An 18,217-nucleotide genomic window follows, 5' to 3' on the forward strand; every position below is an offset into this window, starting at 1 on the left:
CCATGCCAGCTGATGTTTTCTGTCCTTGAACATAACATTTCACTTAATTTTGTCTCCAAAATAGGGACAATGGTACTTAACTACATTTCTGACGTGTTTTCAGACTCAGGGCCAGATACCTTTTTTAAGAATGACTTATTTTTATCTCTGACACCACAACTCTAATTGCTCATAAGGGACACCATACACAAATCGCTTTCAGGCTGTGGGTGATTCTTGCTTTATGATTTAGGTTGCTAAGTAGCCTCTGTGTTCAGAGACACAAGGAATCCTCCTGGTAGTTGTGGTGCAGCAATCTTCACAAGCATCCAAAATATTTTCTCAAGTTGAAAAAATTCTTAGGGATTTCCTGCTGAGGCTCAAAGGCAGTCATATATTTTATTTATTACAAGGCATGTAAGTAAAAACTTGCATATCTGAAAAAAAAAAAAAAGATACTAGATAGAAAACAGTAATAAAATTAACATTATTGTTTTAAGAAATTGGTAATAAATACATTTCCCCTCAACATTAAAATGCTTGTTATTTTGCACGACAATAAATACAGCATAGCTCTAGCATAGAGAAAAGCCAAGACTAGATACAAGAAGTCCATGTGGTTTCTGAAAAAAGCTCAGGTGATTTATAAAGTTTTGGCATCTTGCACTTGATGTACTTTGATACAACTTGTGCTTTAATTTTATCTTTACTGTGGTTTTTAAACAGTCCCATAATATGGAAATATGAGAGGAAAATTTGTTTGATTACAGGATTTTGCCTTTAAATATTTCAAAGTAAGAGATGTGTAAACTCACTGAAACCAATCCTTGAAATAATAAAAACAAGTGTCTTGGTGGCTATTCTACAGAAATGCAAATTTTTTAGCTGTGGGTGCTCAAACCTGACCAGCCAATTGGCAGAGGACCAATTCCTGGTCAGTTCCTCAACTCTTTACACAATTTTCAAAGAAAAAAAAAAAAAGAAAAGAAACAAAGAGAGAGAAAGAAAGAAAAGAATAATGACAGTGAGAAAGAGTAAAGAAAGCAGTATTTACTTCCCAAGTGATGACGGCTTGAGGTTCTTAAGCTATTATACAAAGCCAAGAGGAGAAGCAATAGGTATATTCCAGAACACTTTCCAGCATAACTTTGGGTCGTTCTGGTCTATACTTCTAAAACTACCAACAAAAAAACAACAAAAAAAAAGAAAAAAAAAGAAAAAAAGAGAGAGAGATTTCCATGCACTGTGCTGTTCTTATGCCAGCACATATCATCACAATCACAACTGTGAATCTAAGTCATTTTCATAGCCCAATCTAATATAGATTGATTATTTCCCACAACATCGTTAGATAATGTCCACAAAATGCCACAAGCTCTGGCAGAGTCCAACGTTCTTAAAGTACTGATAGGTCGTGGCAAGACTTGGACTTGAGTTTGAAGGCCATATTCTTGTTGTTCTTGGCAACTATTTTGCCCCAGAACCGCCTGGCTTTCTTTGGGATGCTCTCCCTCCGCTTCTGGTAAGCCAGCCGCTTCTCGTTCTTTTCCTTGCTGTCCCTCCGGAGCCGGACTTGCCTCACGATGCCTTCAAAGAGCTCCTTCACGTTGTGCTGCACAGCTGCCGAGGTCTCGATGAACTTGCAGTCGAACACAACGGCGCATGCTCGGCCCTCTGCAAAATCGCAACGGGGACATGTCATGAGATGTCACGAGCCTGGGAGGGAGACAACACAGCTGCGGGCTGCCACGTGTGGGGAGCCAGCACCACCAGGGGAATTCCTCAAGCCTAATATAGCCGGGGATAAGTCTTTAATCATCTAATGCTGCCTGGTAGGCCATGATTCATCTGGTCTGTGTCACACTCCCTTCGCAGCGAGGGGGGTCAGTCTCCCCCTGGAGAAGCCCGGTCCTTGTCATCGGCTGTGAAGGGAGAGAGCCGGGGCTAACTGACACGCTGAGACATCGAGGGGGAAGAGCTCAGCCATGACTCAAAATCACCTGGTCACCTTGTGTGCAGACCACCCCAGATCACCTTAAAGGATGGTGGCAGTGCTGTTCGTGTGTACAGCACATCTCTTGTTACCACAGGGGGCAGGACCCTATCCCCTCCACAGGTTGTGTGTATAAACCAGGGTCTTCAGACGGTATCAGTTTTGGTGTGAGCATGTACAAAAGTCCTTAAATAAAGGCAAAACTATGCCCATAAATTCAGAGGTACATATGAAATCACAGTCCTTATCCTTAACATAAGAGAACATACACTAACCCTAGCAGCTGTCTTTCACATGCAAGTCAATTTACGCTGTCTTCTGACTTGCTGTGAACTCATCGCCAGGATGACTAAAATGACATGAATCCATCTGCCATCTTTCAAAGGATTTTTCAAGTGGGCCAGAGAGGCATGAGAAGGAAAATAGTCATCTCTGGGCTCCCAAAGACCTACTTCAGCTCAAACTCTTCACTTAGAGCAATTGTGACAGGGGCTAGAGTGCATATCCTCAGTGAAACAATAGCCTAGTTCAATTGGGAAATAAAAAAGTGGAACAGATGCAGAGAGAAGAATGCTGAGCTGAGGAACCCATGTCTCTTGTTGGCTCTGGCCAAGACGAGATTATCTAATGCACTGCTGTGTGTTAAGCCACCTAAACCTCAGGGAGGACTGTCTAAGAAGAGATTTTACTGACTGAAGAGTTTGAGGGTTGGCAGCAGCTTTCCAGGTGGTCTCTCTGTTCCTTTTTATGGGCTTAGGACTCCTAGTGCTTTGGGTGCAGGGCACAGGCTGTTTATTTATCCCTCTACATGCAGCAGAGGGAGGGCTGCATCCCAGAGCAAGGCACCAAGGAGGCTGTGCAGTACCTGCCCAGGTTAGTGAAATGAAAGGAGAGAGGGAATTTTAATTCATCTGGAAGTAAAATGTCAGAGAGGATAAGGAACTCCTTAAACAAAGAGAGAATATTTGGCAGCAGAAAAAAAGGGGTTTTGCATAAATATGTATTGGAAACCCAAAGGGTTCCTAGGTACCAGAGCAATCTCATTTTGCAGTGGTTTTATGCTAGGAGCTGGAAGGGAAAAAAATCAAGCTGCTTGTATGATGGAACTTAAATTTTGGAAGGGGATTATCCGACATGTAACACCGTTGACCAATGGAGGCTGAAAAAAAATGGCAGACCCTCCCCAGTCCTCTGTCCCCTGTTCCAGCCCTCTGTTGCTTTATTGCTTTCTTACTGCCTGGTCCTGATCACAGTGTACGCAGCCAGAGCTCCCTATGTTGTTCAAAAGCTCTTATGTGACTCTTAAATTTTACGTAGTTTTTACCCTCATCATTCTCCTTACCTGCCACTGAAACTTCGCGGCACCTGACAAGGTCGCTTTTGTTGCCAACCAAAATAATGGGAATATCTTCTTTCTGGCGAGCTCTGCGGAGCTCTATTCTGAGTTCAGAGGCCTTCTCAAAGCTTGCTCGGTCTGTGATGGAGTAGACAATCAGGTATGCATCTCCCACTTTCATGCAGTGGTCTCGAATCCATTCTCCTTCACGCTGGTCAAACAAAATGGTCAGACATTGTTATGCCCTGAACAGGTTTTACTTAGAAAATATAACATTAGCGAATCCAAACACATTCTTGCTGTAGCTGCACTGGGTATGGTTTGAATCACAGTTGTACTAAAAGCCATTCCAAAGTGGTGACCATATGAATACTTCATCATGAAGGAGGGTAAAACTTGCCCCAGATAATTCATTGTGCTGGATTTAGGCTGGAATGAACATGGTCTGGAAAATGGCTTGAATGTTTTGTTTTATCATTAAAAAAATAAAGGCTTGCTCTTCTCAGGCTCACACTACAGAGCTATTAGGCATGCTCGGCTTGGTTCAGGGAGGGGATTTATCCTGTATTTTCCCTGATGCTGAATTATGGAAAACACCTACTTTTTTTAGGAAAAGATACCTATTTTTTCTATTAGCATATTTATATGCAATTTTTCTTTTAGCATGTGATTGGCGTACATAAATAAAAGTACCTTATTATCCCACATGTCGAGCAGTATAATGGTTGCACTCTCCCCATCCACCATAAGGGTTCTTTCGTACGTGTCTTCTGGAAAGAAAATCAGAAATGTTGGTAATATATTATTTTGTGGCATCATGTACATTATAAAAAACAAATAGTTGACTATGTATAATTTGTTCACAGTTCAAGTTATTGAGCCAAGTTTTGTGCTGGCTCACATTCAGTCCTTTCCTCATTTCCATCAGCACTAAACCTGCCCTCTGCTCATTACTGGTTGTCTAACTTTCCATGATATATGAAGGAGACAGAAAGATCAGGAAATGAAATGTTCATTATTTAGGTCGATATTCTCTTTATCTTATGTGGGAGAGAGAAAATAGAACCAGTGGAAGAAATAACCAAAGGCTGAACATTTGCCCCATGGGAGCAGCGGAGTCCAGCGAGGCTGAGTAATGGAAAATATTTGCTTTCTCTTTAGCAGGGACAGTTTACGGGTGAACAGTCACTGCTGCTGAGAGCAATACAGTTAACAGCCTACCAAGCAAAGAGGACAGGGGGTTGTGAGACAGGAGCTGTTGAGCTTTAGGGAGACTGAAATGACTGCTGTGTCCCATTTCTTTCCTATTTCACAGTTTCCCACATTACCTTTGATGTCAAAAACCAAAGGACTCAACAAACCACAGAAGGTAATTATTTTGTGCTGAAACCACAAAAACTCATATCTAAATTATAAACACCACATGACTAAGTTCTGCTTAGATCATTGTTTGTGTGTGTGTGTGTGTGTGGCTGTTCCCACTCAATCATGATCTATCCGTGATGTTAAATCTCAGTCTAGTTTCTGCTTCAAATACTGATCTTCCTTCTTCTCCCCCAAATCCAGGGACATTTCGATGAGCAGTATGGGGCTTGGACCTATCCTGAGTCCTGTGTTGCTGGTCAGTGAAAAATGTTTGGCTTAGGGTTTCCGAGCATACCACACCTTTCATGGCACTGTGTCAGGAATCTGTCCCAACCACGTTTATAGATAGAACCATGTCTTAACTCTTGCCTCATAAAACTTCTGCTGGGTATTAGCAGAGTGAACTTTCCCCTAAATTGTAATCACAGGCTTTCCTCAAAGCCAGGAATCTACATCCATGCAGAAGAATCAGCCAAAAATATTCCACATTTAAAACAAAATCAGACTTTGTAAACAAGAGCACAGGTTTGGCACAGCTTAAAGTGGAGGGATTCAAAATACAAAGCTAATCAAGAGGAGCCCTTTCCATTGTAGGCCAAGAGCATGACATTTGTGTTTGTGAGTTTGATTAATCTCGCTGCCAGTAGCAAAACTACTCCACAAAAGCAGCTGTATTCCCTCTGTGAATTGGCTGTCCTGAAACCGTCAACTCTTGTAATAATATTTCCAGTTTGCAAGCTAAAGTTTGGAGTTTCTTCAACTGGTTAAGCATCTGCATGGGAACAAACTCCATATGCACCAGAGGACAACATTTAGAGGACTACTTCTCTATTCTGTGACACAAGGAGAGGCTACAAATACGTAACCACAGTACTTGAAAATGTTGTGCCCCAAATGGTCATACTCAGCAATGATTTGCACCTCGGACAATCCTAAGGAACTTATATAGGATATAAAACACACTGAAAGTGAGCAATTAGTTCATCTCATGCTTATTTTGAAGCTGACACTAAAAAAAAGGAGAAATACAACAACAGCAAGTTGTCTGATACCTCCAATGAGCTGACCTTGAAAATCTGTCATGGCTACACTCCAAGCAATAGTTCTGGGAGTGCAAGTGAAGGAAGAAACCACACTGCTTTGCATGGAGGAGAAGGAAACCATCTGACAAGCGTGCAAAGTAAATCAGCTGTGTTTTCTGAATGATTGCCCAAGGGTCCTAACCAGGTCACTGGAGCAGCACTAGAAAAGGTTTTATCAGAGATATTCCAGGCTGAGAAGCTGATGGATTTTCAGAAAAAGTCAGTGGAAGGTGAAGGCAAAACCTGCTTTTAGTGACCCAGGGTCACTGCACTGTGGGGAGCTTTAGATTCCCCAAAGGCACAAAGATCTGTACCTCCAGTCTGCGAGAACAAGCAAGAAGGTGGCTTCTACCTTCCTAGCCCTGGGCTATATTAAATCCCAACTGTGTTAAGTCCTGGCATAAAGACAAAAAAAGCAGTCCGTTTTTGCTCCACTGAAGACTGGAAAAGAAGCCCAGAAACTCTCTGTGCTAGCACAGGCACTGACACACCAGGAAAGGATATGGGAGAGAAGAGAAAACTCCGATGTGTTGACTAGCAAAACCACCCAGCAATTTGCAAGTCCTCCCAAGGTGACAGCACTTGTGACTTTAGGGCCACAGCAGACTTCTGTCATGACACAACCCTTCTCCCACCACATCCCCTACACAGTATGCCTTACAGCTGGGTGCCATGACCCCTCTTTCTGCATTAGCGGCTCTTTGGGACTAAGGAAGGTTTCACAATCCTCACCAACACAGAGGAGAATAGCAAGGGCGAAACATTAAAGAAAACCCTACATCTTCTGACTTTTCCCCTGGTTTGGGCAATAGGAATTTCCCTACAATGCCGAAGCATCTTTATCTACTTTTTCCTGGGGGAATCCAACCTATGCGAGGAGCATGAAGGAGGGGTGGGCACATTTATGCAAACTCCATACAGCCTACACTGAGGCAACACATTTATACATAAGACTGAGATGACTTCTAATGGCAAATGTTTTCAAGGTGATTAAAAGACTGGGCAGGTTTTTTATTTTTATTTTTCATTATGTATTATTTCTAAGCACTGCACTCTCATAGACCATGGGGACTTCCAATGATTTTCTCTGCCCTATAGAAAGCTGAAGACGACCCCATGGAGCCTGTGATGACACAAAGGTTGGACCAGCATGAAAGCTGAACATCTTCCAACAGGTATTTTGAAATGAAAGAGCATGAGAATCTGTACTGTTCTCTTTCAGAGGCTTTAGAGTGTTGTTGGAGAGCATCTTACTCTACGTAGCTTGATCTCCTTTTTGACAATCAGATTCAAACATTTGCTGCATCAATTTTAGTTTAAATGGCCTCTCTGATTTTCTGTGCCAATTTCTGGCAACAGGGCCAATTGCAAGCAAACCCAAACACCCCAGAGCATAATGACCTACCTCCCAGCACCTCGCAGTCGCTGTCGATGCTGTCGTGTACCCCTGCGAAGATGTTGGCCAGCGACGACTTGCCTACGCCGTGCTCCCCGATCAGCACCACCCGGTAGCAATTGCTGCCGGACTCAGAGGAGATGACGGAGTCAGACGACTCCGAGGACCAGCTCCTTCTGTAGTACTCGTCGGGGCTGATGGTGTATCGCTTCTGTGCGTTGTACTCGTTGGAGTCCTTCTGGACCAGCAGGTTCTTGCCATCAGCGGGGATGCTCCACCGCTGCTGCTGCTGCTGCAGGCTGCTGGTGTGGGTGCGACGCATGGTAACGTTGTTGAGGGTCATTTTTTACCCCTGGTGAGAAATGCGGAAATCACTTGTTACCCACAAAACAGTTGCAAATGCACTAGCACCCTCGTATTAACTCAAGGCAGCGCGTCCTGCTCTTGTATCCAGTATACAACAGAAGAAAATTGAGGCTTTGCACTCTTTCGCAGTTGCTGGTATGCAAAGAAATATTTGTAGTTAGTGAGTCAGAGGCTTTTTCCTAGGGATGATGCCACCCTCACATGCTAAATCCTATCCTTTACAAGCTCACTGCCGTGCTAGGTGCAGCCCAGCCCGGGGGAGGAATGGGGAGGGCCAGAGCACGGACACTGCTGTATCCCTGCTGGGACAGCCCTGCAGGCACCGGTCCCTACCCTGCGTGGTTGCCTGGGGGCAAACAGAGGGACCAGTCCCAGCTGCCTCCAGCCCACAAACTTAGACAACACTCATAAGAAAAGAAAGCCAAGCAAGCAAGCCTTGCTGTGATGGGATGGATTTGGGTCTCCCCTATGGCAGGACAATGGCTGCTTCAGGCGGTGGCTTTCTGGCTGCTTAAAGGAGGGACACAGCCAAGCCCAATGGCTTTTCTGAGGAGGTACAGGTTTGAGCTACTACAGGAGGTAGCACTGGGAGAAAAGCTCATAAATTTAAAGATGTTAAATCAACAACTTCATTTACTGCACAATTGGCTAAAGAGGTTAGCTCTTCCTGTCTAAGCATGGCTCTTAATTATATTTCATTTAGCAAACTCTATTTTGCCTTGGTTGGAGTCAGAGGACAGTGATGTCATCCTCACTGGCCAGCAGCTACCATTTTTAGGAAAGTTACTTTGATGCATTCCAGTTCCCAAAGTGACAGTTATTTAGACATTTTGCTGGTTTTTTTTTTTGTGTGTGTGTGTGTTTTTTTTTTTTTTTTGTATATCTGAAGTTTCTCAGCTCTCTTCTCCGTATTAGTAGGCAGGATAACTGCCCATAAAATACACTAGATCACTTTCAAACTTGAATAATAAATGGTGAACAACAAAAAAAGTACGGCAACACATCAAAACGACATGTACAAGTTGCTAGTCCGCTTCACACAACACTATCTGAAAACTTCTTAGAAAAAACACATGGCAGGTCAGAGAACAAACCAACAAAAAGCACACTCTATCTGAACTTATTACAACACATGCGATATTTTCTCTGCGATGCACAGTGCTTAGAGGCAAAATTAGATCTAACTGGAGACCAGGCAGCAAGCAAAGACTGCTTCACAAATGAAGGGAAATATTAACCACAATTTAATTTTTTTTTCTTGGAGTTTCCCCATTTAAAAGATCAGATGAGAAAAGCCAGCTCCAATTCAAACTACAGCACCTAAAGATAACCTTCAATAAACAATCCCCGAACAGCCTCACTCACGAACATCTAATGATTTCTCCTCCAGCAAACTATCATCCCTTGCTAAGCAAATCCTAGCGAGACCAAGGCTTATAAGGCACGACTGCACATCGCGGTCCGAGTGCAGGCTGGTTTTGGTGCCACAAGCTGCTCGTAGCTGTTGGGATCTAGCAAAGCAGCCACCACACACTGCACGCGACCCAGGGCACCTCATCCAACAGTGTCTTACTTGTGCCTGGCTCCTGCTCACGGTCGGGTCCGCGGCTCGCGCTGCCCTCCTCTCCCCGTAGACCGTGCTACACCGTGCTGCTCTGCCCAAGTAAATCCTCTCCCGCTTACGGGCTGCCTCTTTAATTCCCTCTCAGCAAACCTGGTTTATATTAAGCCCATCTGATCAGAGACAGGGCTTTTCCGTGACGTGGTTGGCCTTTCCATACAACAGCCAGCCCCCAGCTGGGAGGAAGCAGACATGCAGAAGAGCAAAAACTTACAAACAGGCTCAAAAGACTTACTTGAAATCATATGATTGGCTTAGCATTGCCAGTAAAACAAACACATTTGGGTCTTACACGATGAAAACAGGAAAGTGGAAAAACACATAATAATAAGTGCCCTTGCACCACAGTTTTTCAAGTAAATGCTATTAGAATCGATGATGTTTTAAAAATGACACGTCTCATTAACGCATAAAATGCTGTAAATGTATGATGTTCTCTGTCTGCAAAATGCAGCTGACTCCCTGCTGGACAAAATGATTCTTTGGAACAAGATATCTGAATGTTATTTTACAATTGCATCACAAGTAAGAATATTACCCTGTTGTTGTTTTTTAAATCTAATTTATACAATCCTATTTTTCTCTGTCGACTTCCAAGTCACTGCACTCAGTTTTCTGAACTGCACAACTAGCTCCCATTTCTGCTGTACCCCTTCAGTAGCAAGGGCTTGACTCCTATTTCTGCTCCTATTCCTTTTCACTAGCAAGGGCTTGCCAAAACACCTGGCCACACACTGAGCGTTGCTCCAGCAGGATGCTGGCACTGGAAAAAGATGTATGAGTACTAGCGGGCACAAAGTCTGGGCAGTGAAGTGCTGATTCTGCCCATAGTTTATTAGGAGAGATGAATATATGGTGTATGTCCGTAGAACAAGTGCCTGCTCCTTAAATTTTTATCATCTCATAACTCCTTGGCAGAAGAAAAAAAAGAGTAAAGCCAAAGCCATAATGTATGCCCCTGGGTGACACTTCTAACAAATGTGGAAATTACTTCTTGATTAACAGAGAAAGAATAATAAACATCTACAAACTTCTCGGTAGGCATAGCACCAGTTACATAGAAAATTATGGAAAATGCCTACAGTTTTCCCTTATTTTAACAAACTCCTTGTTATTCTACTGCCCCCTCCTTTTTCCCCTCCTCCCCCCCCCCGAAATGAACTGGTGACTGTCCCTTGCCTTGCACTTAGGAAGTCTGAAAAATTTCACTTCTGAGCAGAGGAAAGAGCATTTTGTTTCACAGTGCCATTCTCCTCTGTTCCACGTGATCAACCTGCAGAGAGGAAGAACCTCTGGTTGCTGCCCAGCACTTATGGTGCAGACCTCTACATTTTTATGCCTTGATTAAACCCTGTCTAGTGGATAGACAGTGGACCTGTATGAAATTCTTCCATTGAAATATGCCCGCTTTCTTCCCCCTTTGGCTTTGTTGTCCCCTTGCATCTTTCATGAGGATTTTCAGGGACCTCCTGAGCCCACCCTCAAAGAGCCAGGAGCATTTCCCAAAGTCATGCACATTCATCAGTGCACGTGGAAATTACTCAGAGGTACCGAGGGGAGACTTGAATGCAAACAAGCCCTGAATTTGCATCACCCTGCTCGCCAGCAGCTGCCCCGGCCCCCGATCCTGCAACCCCTCATGGAGCGGCGTGTCCCTTTGCTGTTTGTGCTCACTGTGCGTGGCAAAACACAGCAAAACCTCCAGCAGGGAAAGATCATGGCACGGCCAGTGGAATTCAACACAGAACACTTTGCTCTTGTGCTGCCGGTACACTCAGCTCTGCAGTTGCTTTTTTTTTTTTTTTTTTTTTCTTTGTGAAACATTGGAAGTGATGTAGGTGAGTGGGTGGCTGGAGAAGCGTGTGCTGCACCCGGGGTACACTGAGCTCTCTTTACATTGCCTTCATTTGTCACCACGTGTGACAAAAGCAAAACCTGTCCGCCACGGGGCTGGAGGTATTTATGGCCAGATCGCTGCCAGCAGAACTGTAGGCTCTAGCATCTCGCCCAAATGTTTAACTTATATCATGGCAGAAAGCACAGGCAGTGGATATAAAACACGGTCAGAAAAGCCTTCGTGTTTAGCTATGGTTAGTGTTAGATCAGGAATCTTTGGACATCGTCTTGTGTACTGTCCTCGTAGAATGCAAGGCAGACGCAGAAAACATGGCTCTCCAGCAATCCCTCGATATATCTCTGTGATAAAGCTGTCCGTTTGGACTGTCCCAGCTGTGGCACACAGCACTTATGCCGGGGAAACTTTCACACACGTTTGCCTTTTCACTTTTCCTCCTGAGCTTATCCTAGCTTTGCCAACTTGACAATTAACTCTGCAGCCCCCATTCTGGATAGGGTCTGCACGTGACAGAGAGTTCTTGTTCCTCAGGTAATGCCATCAGACCTCATGAATCTGTCGTTATAACTGCAGGGAAAACATTTTCATTCCTTTAAAAAAAAAAAGTTAGGGAGAATTGCAACATTTTCAGCCTTCTGCTACTTGCTTACGAGGGATAAGAGCAGATTGATTAATGAATCATGAACTGAGCCCTTCCCAAGAGGGCTGACTATCAACTTGCACTTCCAAATACAGATCCGTAGACTGATGGGTGGTTCTGTGGTCCTGGACTGCTCTGTCCTCTTGCACTCTTTGACGGTCAGCACTTCTGCAACAAAAACCGCCTGAAACAAAGGTACAAGAAGAGAAAAAACATAAGGCCAAGTGCTGTCGTAACACACACAAGAGCTTGGATGCTGCTGGCTGGTGCAATACTAAACATAGAGTGATTGCTTTTTGCCCATCTTATCCATTGTGTGCTTCAATAATCGCATCTTAGAGGAATGTTCCCTGCAGCCAGGATGAAATAAACACCGCAGAGCAACTGCTCTGCAATCCCTCTCTGGCCAGTTACAGTTACACCAGGTGATGCCCAGAGCAATTAGGCAGAAATTTTCCATTGGATACAAAACAGGAGTGCGTTTTAGGCTGGCACTTTATTAGCTGTTTTGTATTTATGTATATGAAGGCAAAAGTAGTTCCTCAAATTGCCATCTAGCACGAAGGTCATGCTAGAGAGGGTCTGAATCAGCTTGGAGGTGGAAGGAAATGCAAGGGAAAAACAATGACGACAACAACGATAAAACCAAGGAGAGTAAAACTCAGATTTATTTTGCTCGAAATTGAACGCTGTGTCTGAAAGTACACTTGCTCCCTGCACATTCAGCAGAAGAGTATATCTTTGGTTTTCCCTGTAAATGACCTACTTTAGCAGACTGTGTTCCCAACAGTTAGTTGCCTGCAAAGGCAGTGAATTAAGTCCACCACCCTTCTTCCCTCCACACCATACCAGCATTTTATGTTTTTTTCCACTTCCCACATCCATCAGTGTTGGCTGGCCACATGGAAACTCTCCGTCCCCCTGTAGCATTAGATTACCAGCTTGCCAGCGGACAGAAATGTGTTTGGGGGACAGGCATGATGCTGGGCAGAACAGTGCGGACCCACTGCTATGGGGCAGGTAAATGAAGGATCGTGTGCTTGGGGAGAACTACTGAGAGTCTTAAGTGGGGATAGGGAGAGAAGGAGACTCAGAAACTAAGGAATAATAGAATTTTGATCTATTTTACTGGGAAGAGAGTCAAAAAATGCTCCTGAAAGTGCTTCCCTATCTAAAAATGTTTAATAAATGAGCCAGTGCTCCCCTCAGAGGGGCAGATTTCATTGCCTCTTCTCCCAGCAATTGCTTACAAATGGTACTGACATTGTTCCACCACCTTCTTTTCTCCCACACCACAGCAGCATTTTACAATTCTTTACTTGAACAGTAAAAGCAGAACATGATCTTCTGGTGGTGGAGCACAAGGACAGGGGAGAAGCATTGATCTGTTCTTCCTCTGTGCAAGACAGCAGGAAAAGCTGGCATTAGAGCTCTGAGGGAATAGGATTGTCTTTAATCAGCTGCCTCATTAGGGAACCCCTCATTAGTCTATTACTGGCAGATAATCTGGATTCTGATGTACCAAAAGGAAGGTGTGCTCCACATTTGAGCTTTGCAGAGTCTTTGTAGTTGTGATGAGCGTCCAAAAAGTATTTTCCCCATTAATACAGTAAGGTGTCAAAGACAAATATTAAGTAGAGGGTGAAAAATGAGCAGCCAAAGGAAGCAATGCAGTCAGGTTCATAATAAATTACAAAATTACAAGTTTCTTTTTAGTTTATTTAAATGAAAAAAAATTAAAACTGCTATCAGATGTGGGAAAAAAAAAAAAAAAAAAACAATAACAAAAAGCAAATGGAAGAAGTGAATTATTTCAGTAAGAGTTAGAAAAAGGAGGGCCTATTTCCCACCCTTGCATTGAATGACATTAAAGAATTCTGCTGATAGTTGCCCAGAGAACAGGATTAAATCATGCATGACTTAAATAAATGTACTTTTCAAGTAGAATCGATGTAAATTAAAAAAAAAAAATCATAATATTCTAATAATAGTAGGATGTGAGTTAGCCATAAATGTTCTTTGAATACAGAGCTAAAAAAGCGTTTAGAGAAATGGTAGCAGCGTAGACCATTTTCTGCAGCTGGGATCTTTGCAGCACGTCACAGTCCTCAGTGGAGTCTGGTTCGTGAGTCACAGTCTCCTTTTCAACTTGGGGTCGTGACTTTCCAAAACAAATCCCACTTGCTTTTATAGTAGAAAGCCATGGTGGTATTTAATGATAAGCAACCTCTGCATCAGCAAAACATAGGTTGGAAACTTCAGCAGAATATCCTGGGTCTCTGATCTTCAGAAGTACTAAGGAGAAATCCAGAAAAAGGTCTTTTGATCCAACCACAAATTCTCCTTCCTCCCTGCGATACCCAAAGCTGTCACACAAAGGGTAACCAACAATCATTGCCAAGATTCGGGGGTGCTGGGTCACAAAAACCTGCCTATACTTCAAAAACTTCCCAACATTTGACACAAAGCAGAGATATATCATCAGAGGCTTCCCGGCAAGTCGCCCCACAGTCTCCAGGGAGGTTTGCTCCAGCTATCATCGCTGCCTGTCAGTTTTTATTGCCATTTTCTCCAACTCTCCATGCACGGACACACATTCACCAACTAGCACCCACCAGTTTGCTCTCCGATTGCATTTATCTCTGTGATAAACCTGTCTAGGGTGGGAAGAGAGCGCCTCATTTCCCGTGCACGCCGCTTTGCTCTGCAACCCACGTAAGCATCAGATTGTGAAACTCCTTCTGGTTTCACATCAGCTGGGGCCTGTTATCTGCGTGGAGGAGTCCCTGCCATGTGGGCTGGGAGCAGGCGGATGGCGTGCCAATGCCTGGGCAGGGTCACTGGTGGTCCCAGGGGGCTGCAAGGGGGTCCTGGGCCTGGGGGTGGGCAGGGATGGGCAAGGCTGTGGGTACCCTCAGGGTCTGACACCCACTTGGTGCACTTCTTTGTGCCTTTTACATAGGAGACATCTTTTCAGCAGTAAGAAAGAGGGAGGCTGGGTCACATCCTCTGCCACTGCAAGCCCATGGCAACCTAAGATGCTGCCTAAGGGCTTGGGTCCATCCTGCACTCACAGGAGTTTTGGCCTGAGAAAAGGTGGTGGCCCTTGGTTCCGGTTTAGCTGAGGCACAGCTGAATTCAGCCTGTCTGGACGAGAGGCCCTGGGCACAAACTGGCCCCCAGGAGGCTCCCCCTGAGCACCAGGAGCACTTCTGTGCTGTGCGGGTGACGGAGCCCTGGCACAGGCTGCCCAGAGGCTGTGGGGTCTCCTCCTTGGAGCCCTTCAGAAGCCGCCTGGACGTGGGGTGGGACCAGGAACAGGTGTGGGACCAGGTGGCATCCTGAGGTCCCTGCCAGCCTCAGCCACTCTGGGATTCTGTTTCAATCAAAATTATTCCTAGACTGTTATTGATATCTGCACTGGGAGGAAGGTGATGTGTAAAAATGCTCAACAAGTGTTAGATCATGATGGCTAAACCAGCTCCTCTCGTCATGCAAAGCAAGATCAAGCCGTAGCTGTAACACAGTGTCTGGCTATCTTACCCCTCCCCTGTGCTCTTTTTACTGTATAGAAGATCAGCAGCAACCAAACCACAGCTAAATATGGTCTGCTGTGAGGGATGCGTGGCTCTCTTCTCTCCCCGTTTACAGTATTGTCTCACCAGTGCCACCGGTTCAGCGCAGCCGTGCGCTCACTGCTGGCTGCACCAGCACCTAGAGAAGCGATGCTCCATGTGATGGCTCGGTGATTCACCGCCTTGTTTGGATTTTCTGGCTCCCGGGCTTGTGTTGAGCAGCAAAACACACATGCTCCCCAGCGTCAGAATGTAAGCGGGTTGGAGCCGTGCAGAATGCCTTTAGGAAGATGCTGTATATGGTCAGGCGTCATTAATATCTGTTTAATTGAACGACAGCATATCTTTTATTTACACGGCTTAATTCTGCTGTCTTTCAGCATGCACTTTGCATTTGTCCAAAAGGAAAGAAATAAAGTGAACACAGAAGTGAAAATACGTTTGTTGTTTTCTCTTTGAAGATCGAATTCTTTGTCTCTGTTTACACCGTTATCACGCCAGGACAACCAAGTGCCGGGTCCTCGGGCAGTGTTCTTTTCACCTCCTTTACACTAGTTGCCTTGGTCCCCAAAGAGAACTGAGCGAGGTCAGACAGGCACCTCCAGGGTGGTCATCCCACAGAGGCGGCATGAATCACCCCTGGAGATGCGTCTGTCCCTGGTGAGATGCATCACTGGGGAGATGAATCTCCCTGCGCTAACAGGAGCCTTGAACTTCCCTGCCAGGAGATCTGAGAGTCAAGTGAAATGAACCAATATCTAATAGCTTTACAGGCTGATCATTACCTTTTCAGATGTGCAACAGGTGAGACAGGGCTTACAATATGGTCATTACATATGCAACACTGAATAAATTATGCCACTGTGGTGCAGGCAGCGCAGAGATGCACAGGCTACCTGGCCACAAAGCTGGGGAAACTGCTACGTGTGTCATGGTCAGCATGGATGGAAACAGGGGTCTTCTCCCAGTAGCCACTGGGATGGTTCTGCATCGCTTCTGATGCCATCCACGTGCAGTGATCACCAGCTGATGATGTTCTTTACATCCCCTGACATACAGCAGCATGGCTCAGTGACCGAGAGCTTTCTGCCCTGCTTCTGCAGGCCAGCGCATGCTGTCACTGTGTGCCACCACATCCCTCCACACCAAGCCCTTGCTGGTGCCCAGCAGCAGCAGTAGGCGCTCAGCAGACGAAGCTTCACAAGAAGTCCTAGCTGAAATATGAGAACGAGAGCTGTGCACAGAGTAAACGGCGCAAATCCCTGCCCCTGGAAGAAAGGAGGATCCCAGCCAGCGCATTTTACAGGGAATGTGCTCAGTACAATACCAGCAGTTACAGGGCTGTCACCTTCAATATTGCTTCCCAACACCAGTTCCTTGGCACTGAAGGCTCTTGCGTTCCTGCAGGAGCCAGCAAGGGATGGCGCAGCTGCAGCAGGATCTTCTCAAGTCCCGTAGCTGGGAAACACACACTTGGCCATGCTCAGGCTGCTGGGAGCCCTCCTACAGCTGCCAATTGCTTGTCTTTTGCCTTCTCTCTGTTGTTTTTACAAAATCTATTCGTTTTGATAGCAGGCAGTAAATACAGGAGCTGGGCATGATTAAAAAAAAAAAAAAAAGCCACCTCTAATAACTAAAAACAATACTTTTGATGGGTAGCAGAACCTTTAATACTTTCACTGCATTTTCCTCCAGTGCATCTCATGCATTTGTAAAATGTGTGCCTGTGTGATAACATGTGGGACAACAGCACCTTTTAGAAGAAGTGAACTGCAGTCTATCACACACATTTTTTCTTCTTTATGGTAATTAGCACATCCTTTAATGTCTCCTGAGCATTTTCTACAATGAAAGGTATTAAAGTTTCATTGTACTGGGGGATGATCTGTTCTTGTGAAGCCAAGGATACTGAGTATGCTACTGACTCTAAGGTGTGGGTATCTAGAATTGCAGAATCACAGAATGGTTTGGGTTGGAAGGGACCTTAAAGCCCACCCAGTTCCAGCCCCCTGCCATGGGCAGGGACACCTCCCACCTCCCAGGTTGCCCAAAGCCCCATCCAGCCTGGCCTTGAGCACCTCCAGGGATGGGGCATCCACAGCTTCTTTGGGCAGCCTGTGCCAGGGCCTCACCACCCTCTGAGTGAAGAACTTCATCCTAATATCTAATCTAAATCTCCCCTCTTTTAGTTTAAAGCCATTCCCCCTTGCCCTATCCCTACACCCCCTGACAAAAAGTCCCTCCTCAGCTTTCCTGTAGGCCCCCTTTTTTAGGCACTGGAAGGCCACTGGAAGGTCTGCCTGGGGCCTTCTCTTCTCCAGGCCAACCAACCCCAGCTCCCTCAGCCTGTCTTCGTAGGAGAGGTGCCCAGCCCCTTGGTCATCATCATGGCCTTCCTCTGGACTCTCTCCAGCAGACCCATGTTCTCCTTGTGCTGGGGGCCCCAGAGCTGAATGCAGGCTCCAGGTGGGGTCTCACGAGAGCAGAGCAGAGGGGGACAATCACCTCCCTTGCCCTGCTGACCACGCTGCTTTTGGTGCAGCCCAGGACACGGTTGGCTTTTGGGGCTGCAAGCGCACATTGCCAGCTCATGTTGAGCTTCTCCTCAACCAGCCTTTCCGTGTTCTTCTCCTCAGGGCTGCTCTCAGTCCATTCCCCACCCAGCCTGTATTTGTGCTTGGGATTCCCCTTGCCCAGATGCAGGACCTTGCACTTGGCCTTGTTGAACTTCACGAGGCTCACACAGGCCCACCTCTCAGGCCTGCCCAGGTCCCTCTGGATGGCAGCCCTTCCCTCCTGTGTGTCAGCTGCACCACACAGCTTGGTGTCATCAGGAAACTTGCTGAGGGTGCACTCAGTTTCATTGTCCATGTCACTGACAAAGATGTTAAATAGTGGTGGTCCCAGTTCTGACCCCAGAGGAACACCACTCATTACTGATCTCCACCTGGACACTGAGCCATTGACCACAACTCTGAGTGCGACCATCCAGCCAGTTCCTTGCCACCA

The 18,217-nt window shown here is 45.5% G+C and overlaps 1 protein-coding gene across 2 annotated transcripts; it reads right to left on the reverse strand.

Annotated features, from left to right (window-relative positions):
• Positions 1-353: 353 nt before the first annotated feature.
• On the reverse strand, positions 354-9,258 carry GEM (GTP binding protein overexpressed in skeletal muscle). 2 transcript variants are annotated; one of them, XM_040546483.1, is made up of 5 exons: positions 9,091-9,258; positions 7,161-7,503; positions 4,002-4,078; positions 3,315-3,519; positions 354-1,653 (listed from the first exon to the last, which is right to left on the reverse strand). In XM_040546483.1, the coding sequence occupies exons 2-5, from the start codon at positions 7,492-7,494 to the stop codon at positions 1,376-1,378; spliced, it is 894 nt and encodes a 297-aa protein (XP_040402417.1). In that variant the 5' UTR covers positions 7,495-7,503; positions 9,091-9,258; the 3' UTR covers positions 354-1,375. The 2 variants fall into 2 exon arrangements, with proteins under 2 accessions (XP_040402417.1, XP_040402418.1); XM_040546484.1 differs by having other exon boundaries at positions 4,002-4,075; positions 9,091-9,244.
• Positions 9,259-18,217: the final 8,959 nt, after the last annotated feature.

This window comes from Cygnus olor, chromosome 2 (genome assembly GCF_009769625.2).
Source record: "Cygnus olor isolate bCygOlo1 chromosome 2, bCygOlo1.pri.v2, whole genome shotgun sequence".
Taxonomy (NCBI): domain Eukaryota; kingdom Metazoa; phylum Chordata; class Aves; order Anseriformes; family Anatidae; genus Cygnus; species Cygnus olor.

Bases quoted from the DNA above. Each gene is read 5' to 3' on its own strand.
- GEM (XM_040546483.1), bottom strand. From the start codon at position 7,494: ATGACCCTCAACAACGTTACCATGCGTCGCACCCACACCAGCAGCCTG. The intron at 4,079-7,160 runs GTAGGTCATTAT...TTTTCTTTCCAG, and splicing joins CGACTGCGAGGTGCTGGGAG to AAGACACGTACGAAAGAACC. The intron at 1,654-3,314 runs GTAAGGAGAATG...GCGATTTTGCAG, and splicing joins CCGCGAAGTTTCAGTGGCAG to AGGGCCGAGCATGCGCCGTT.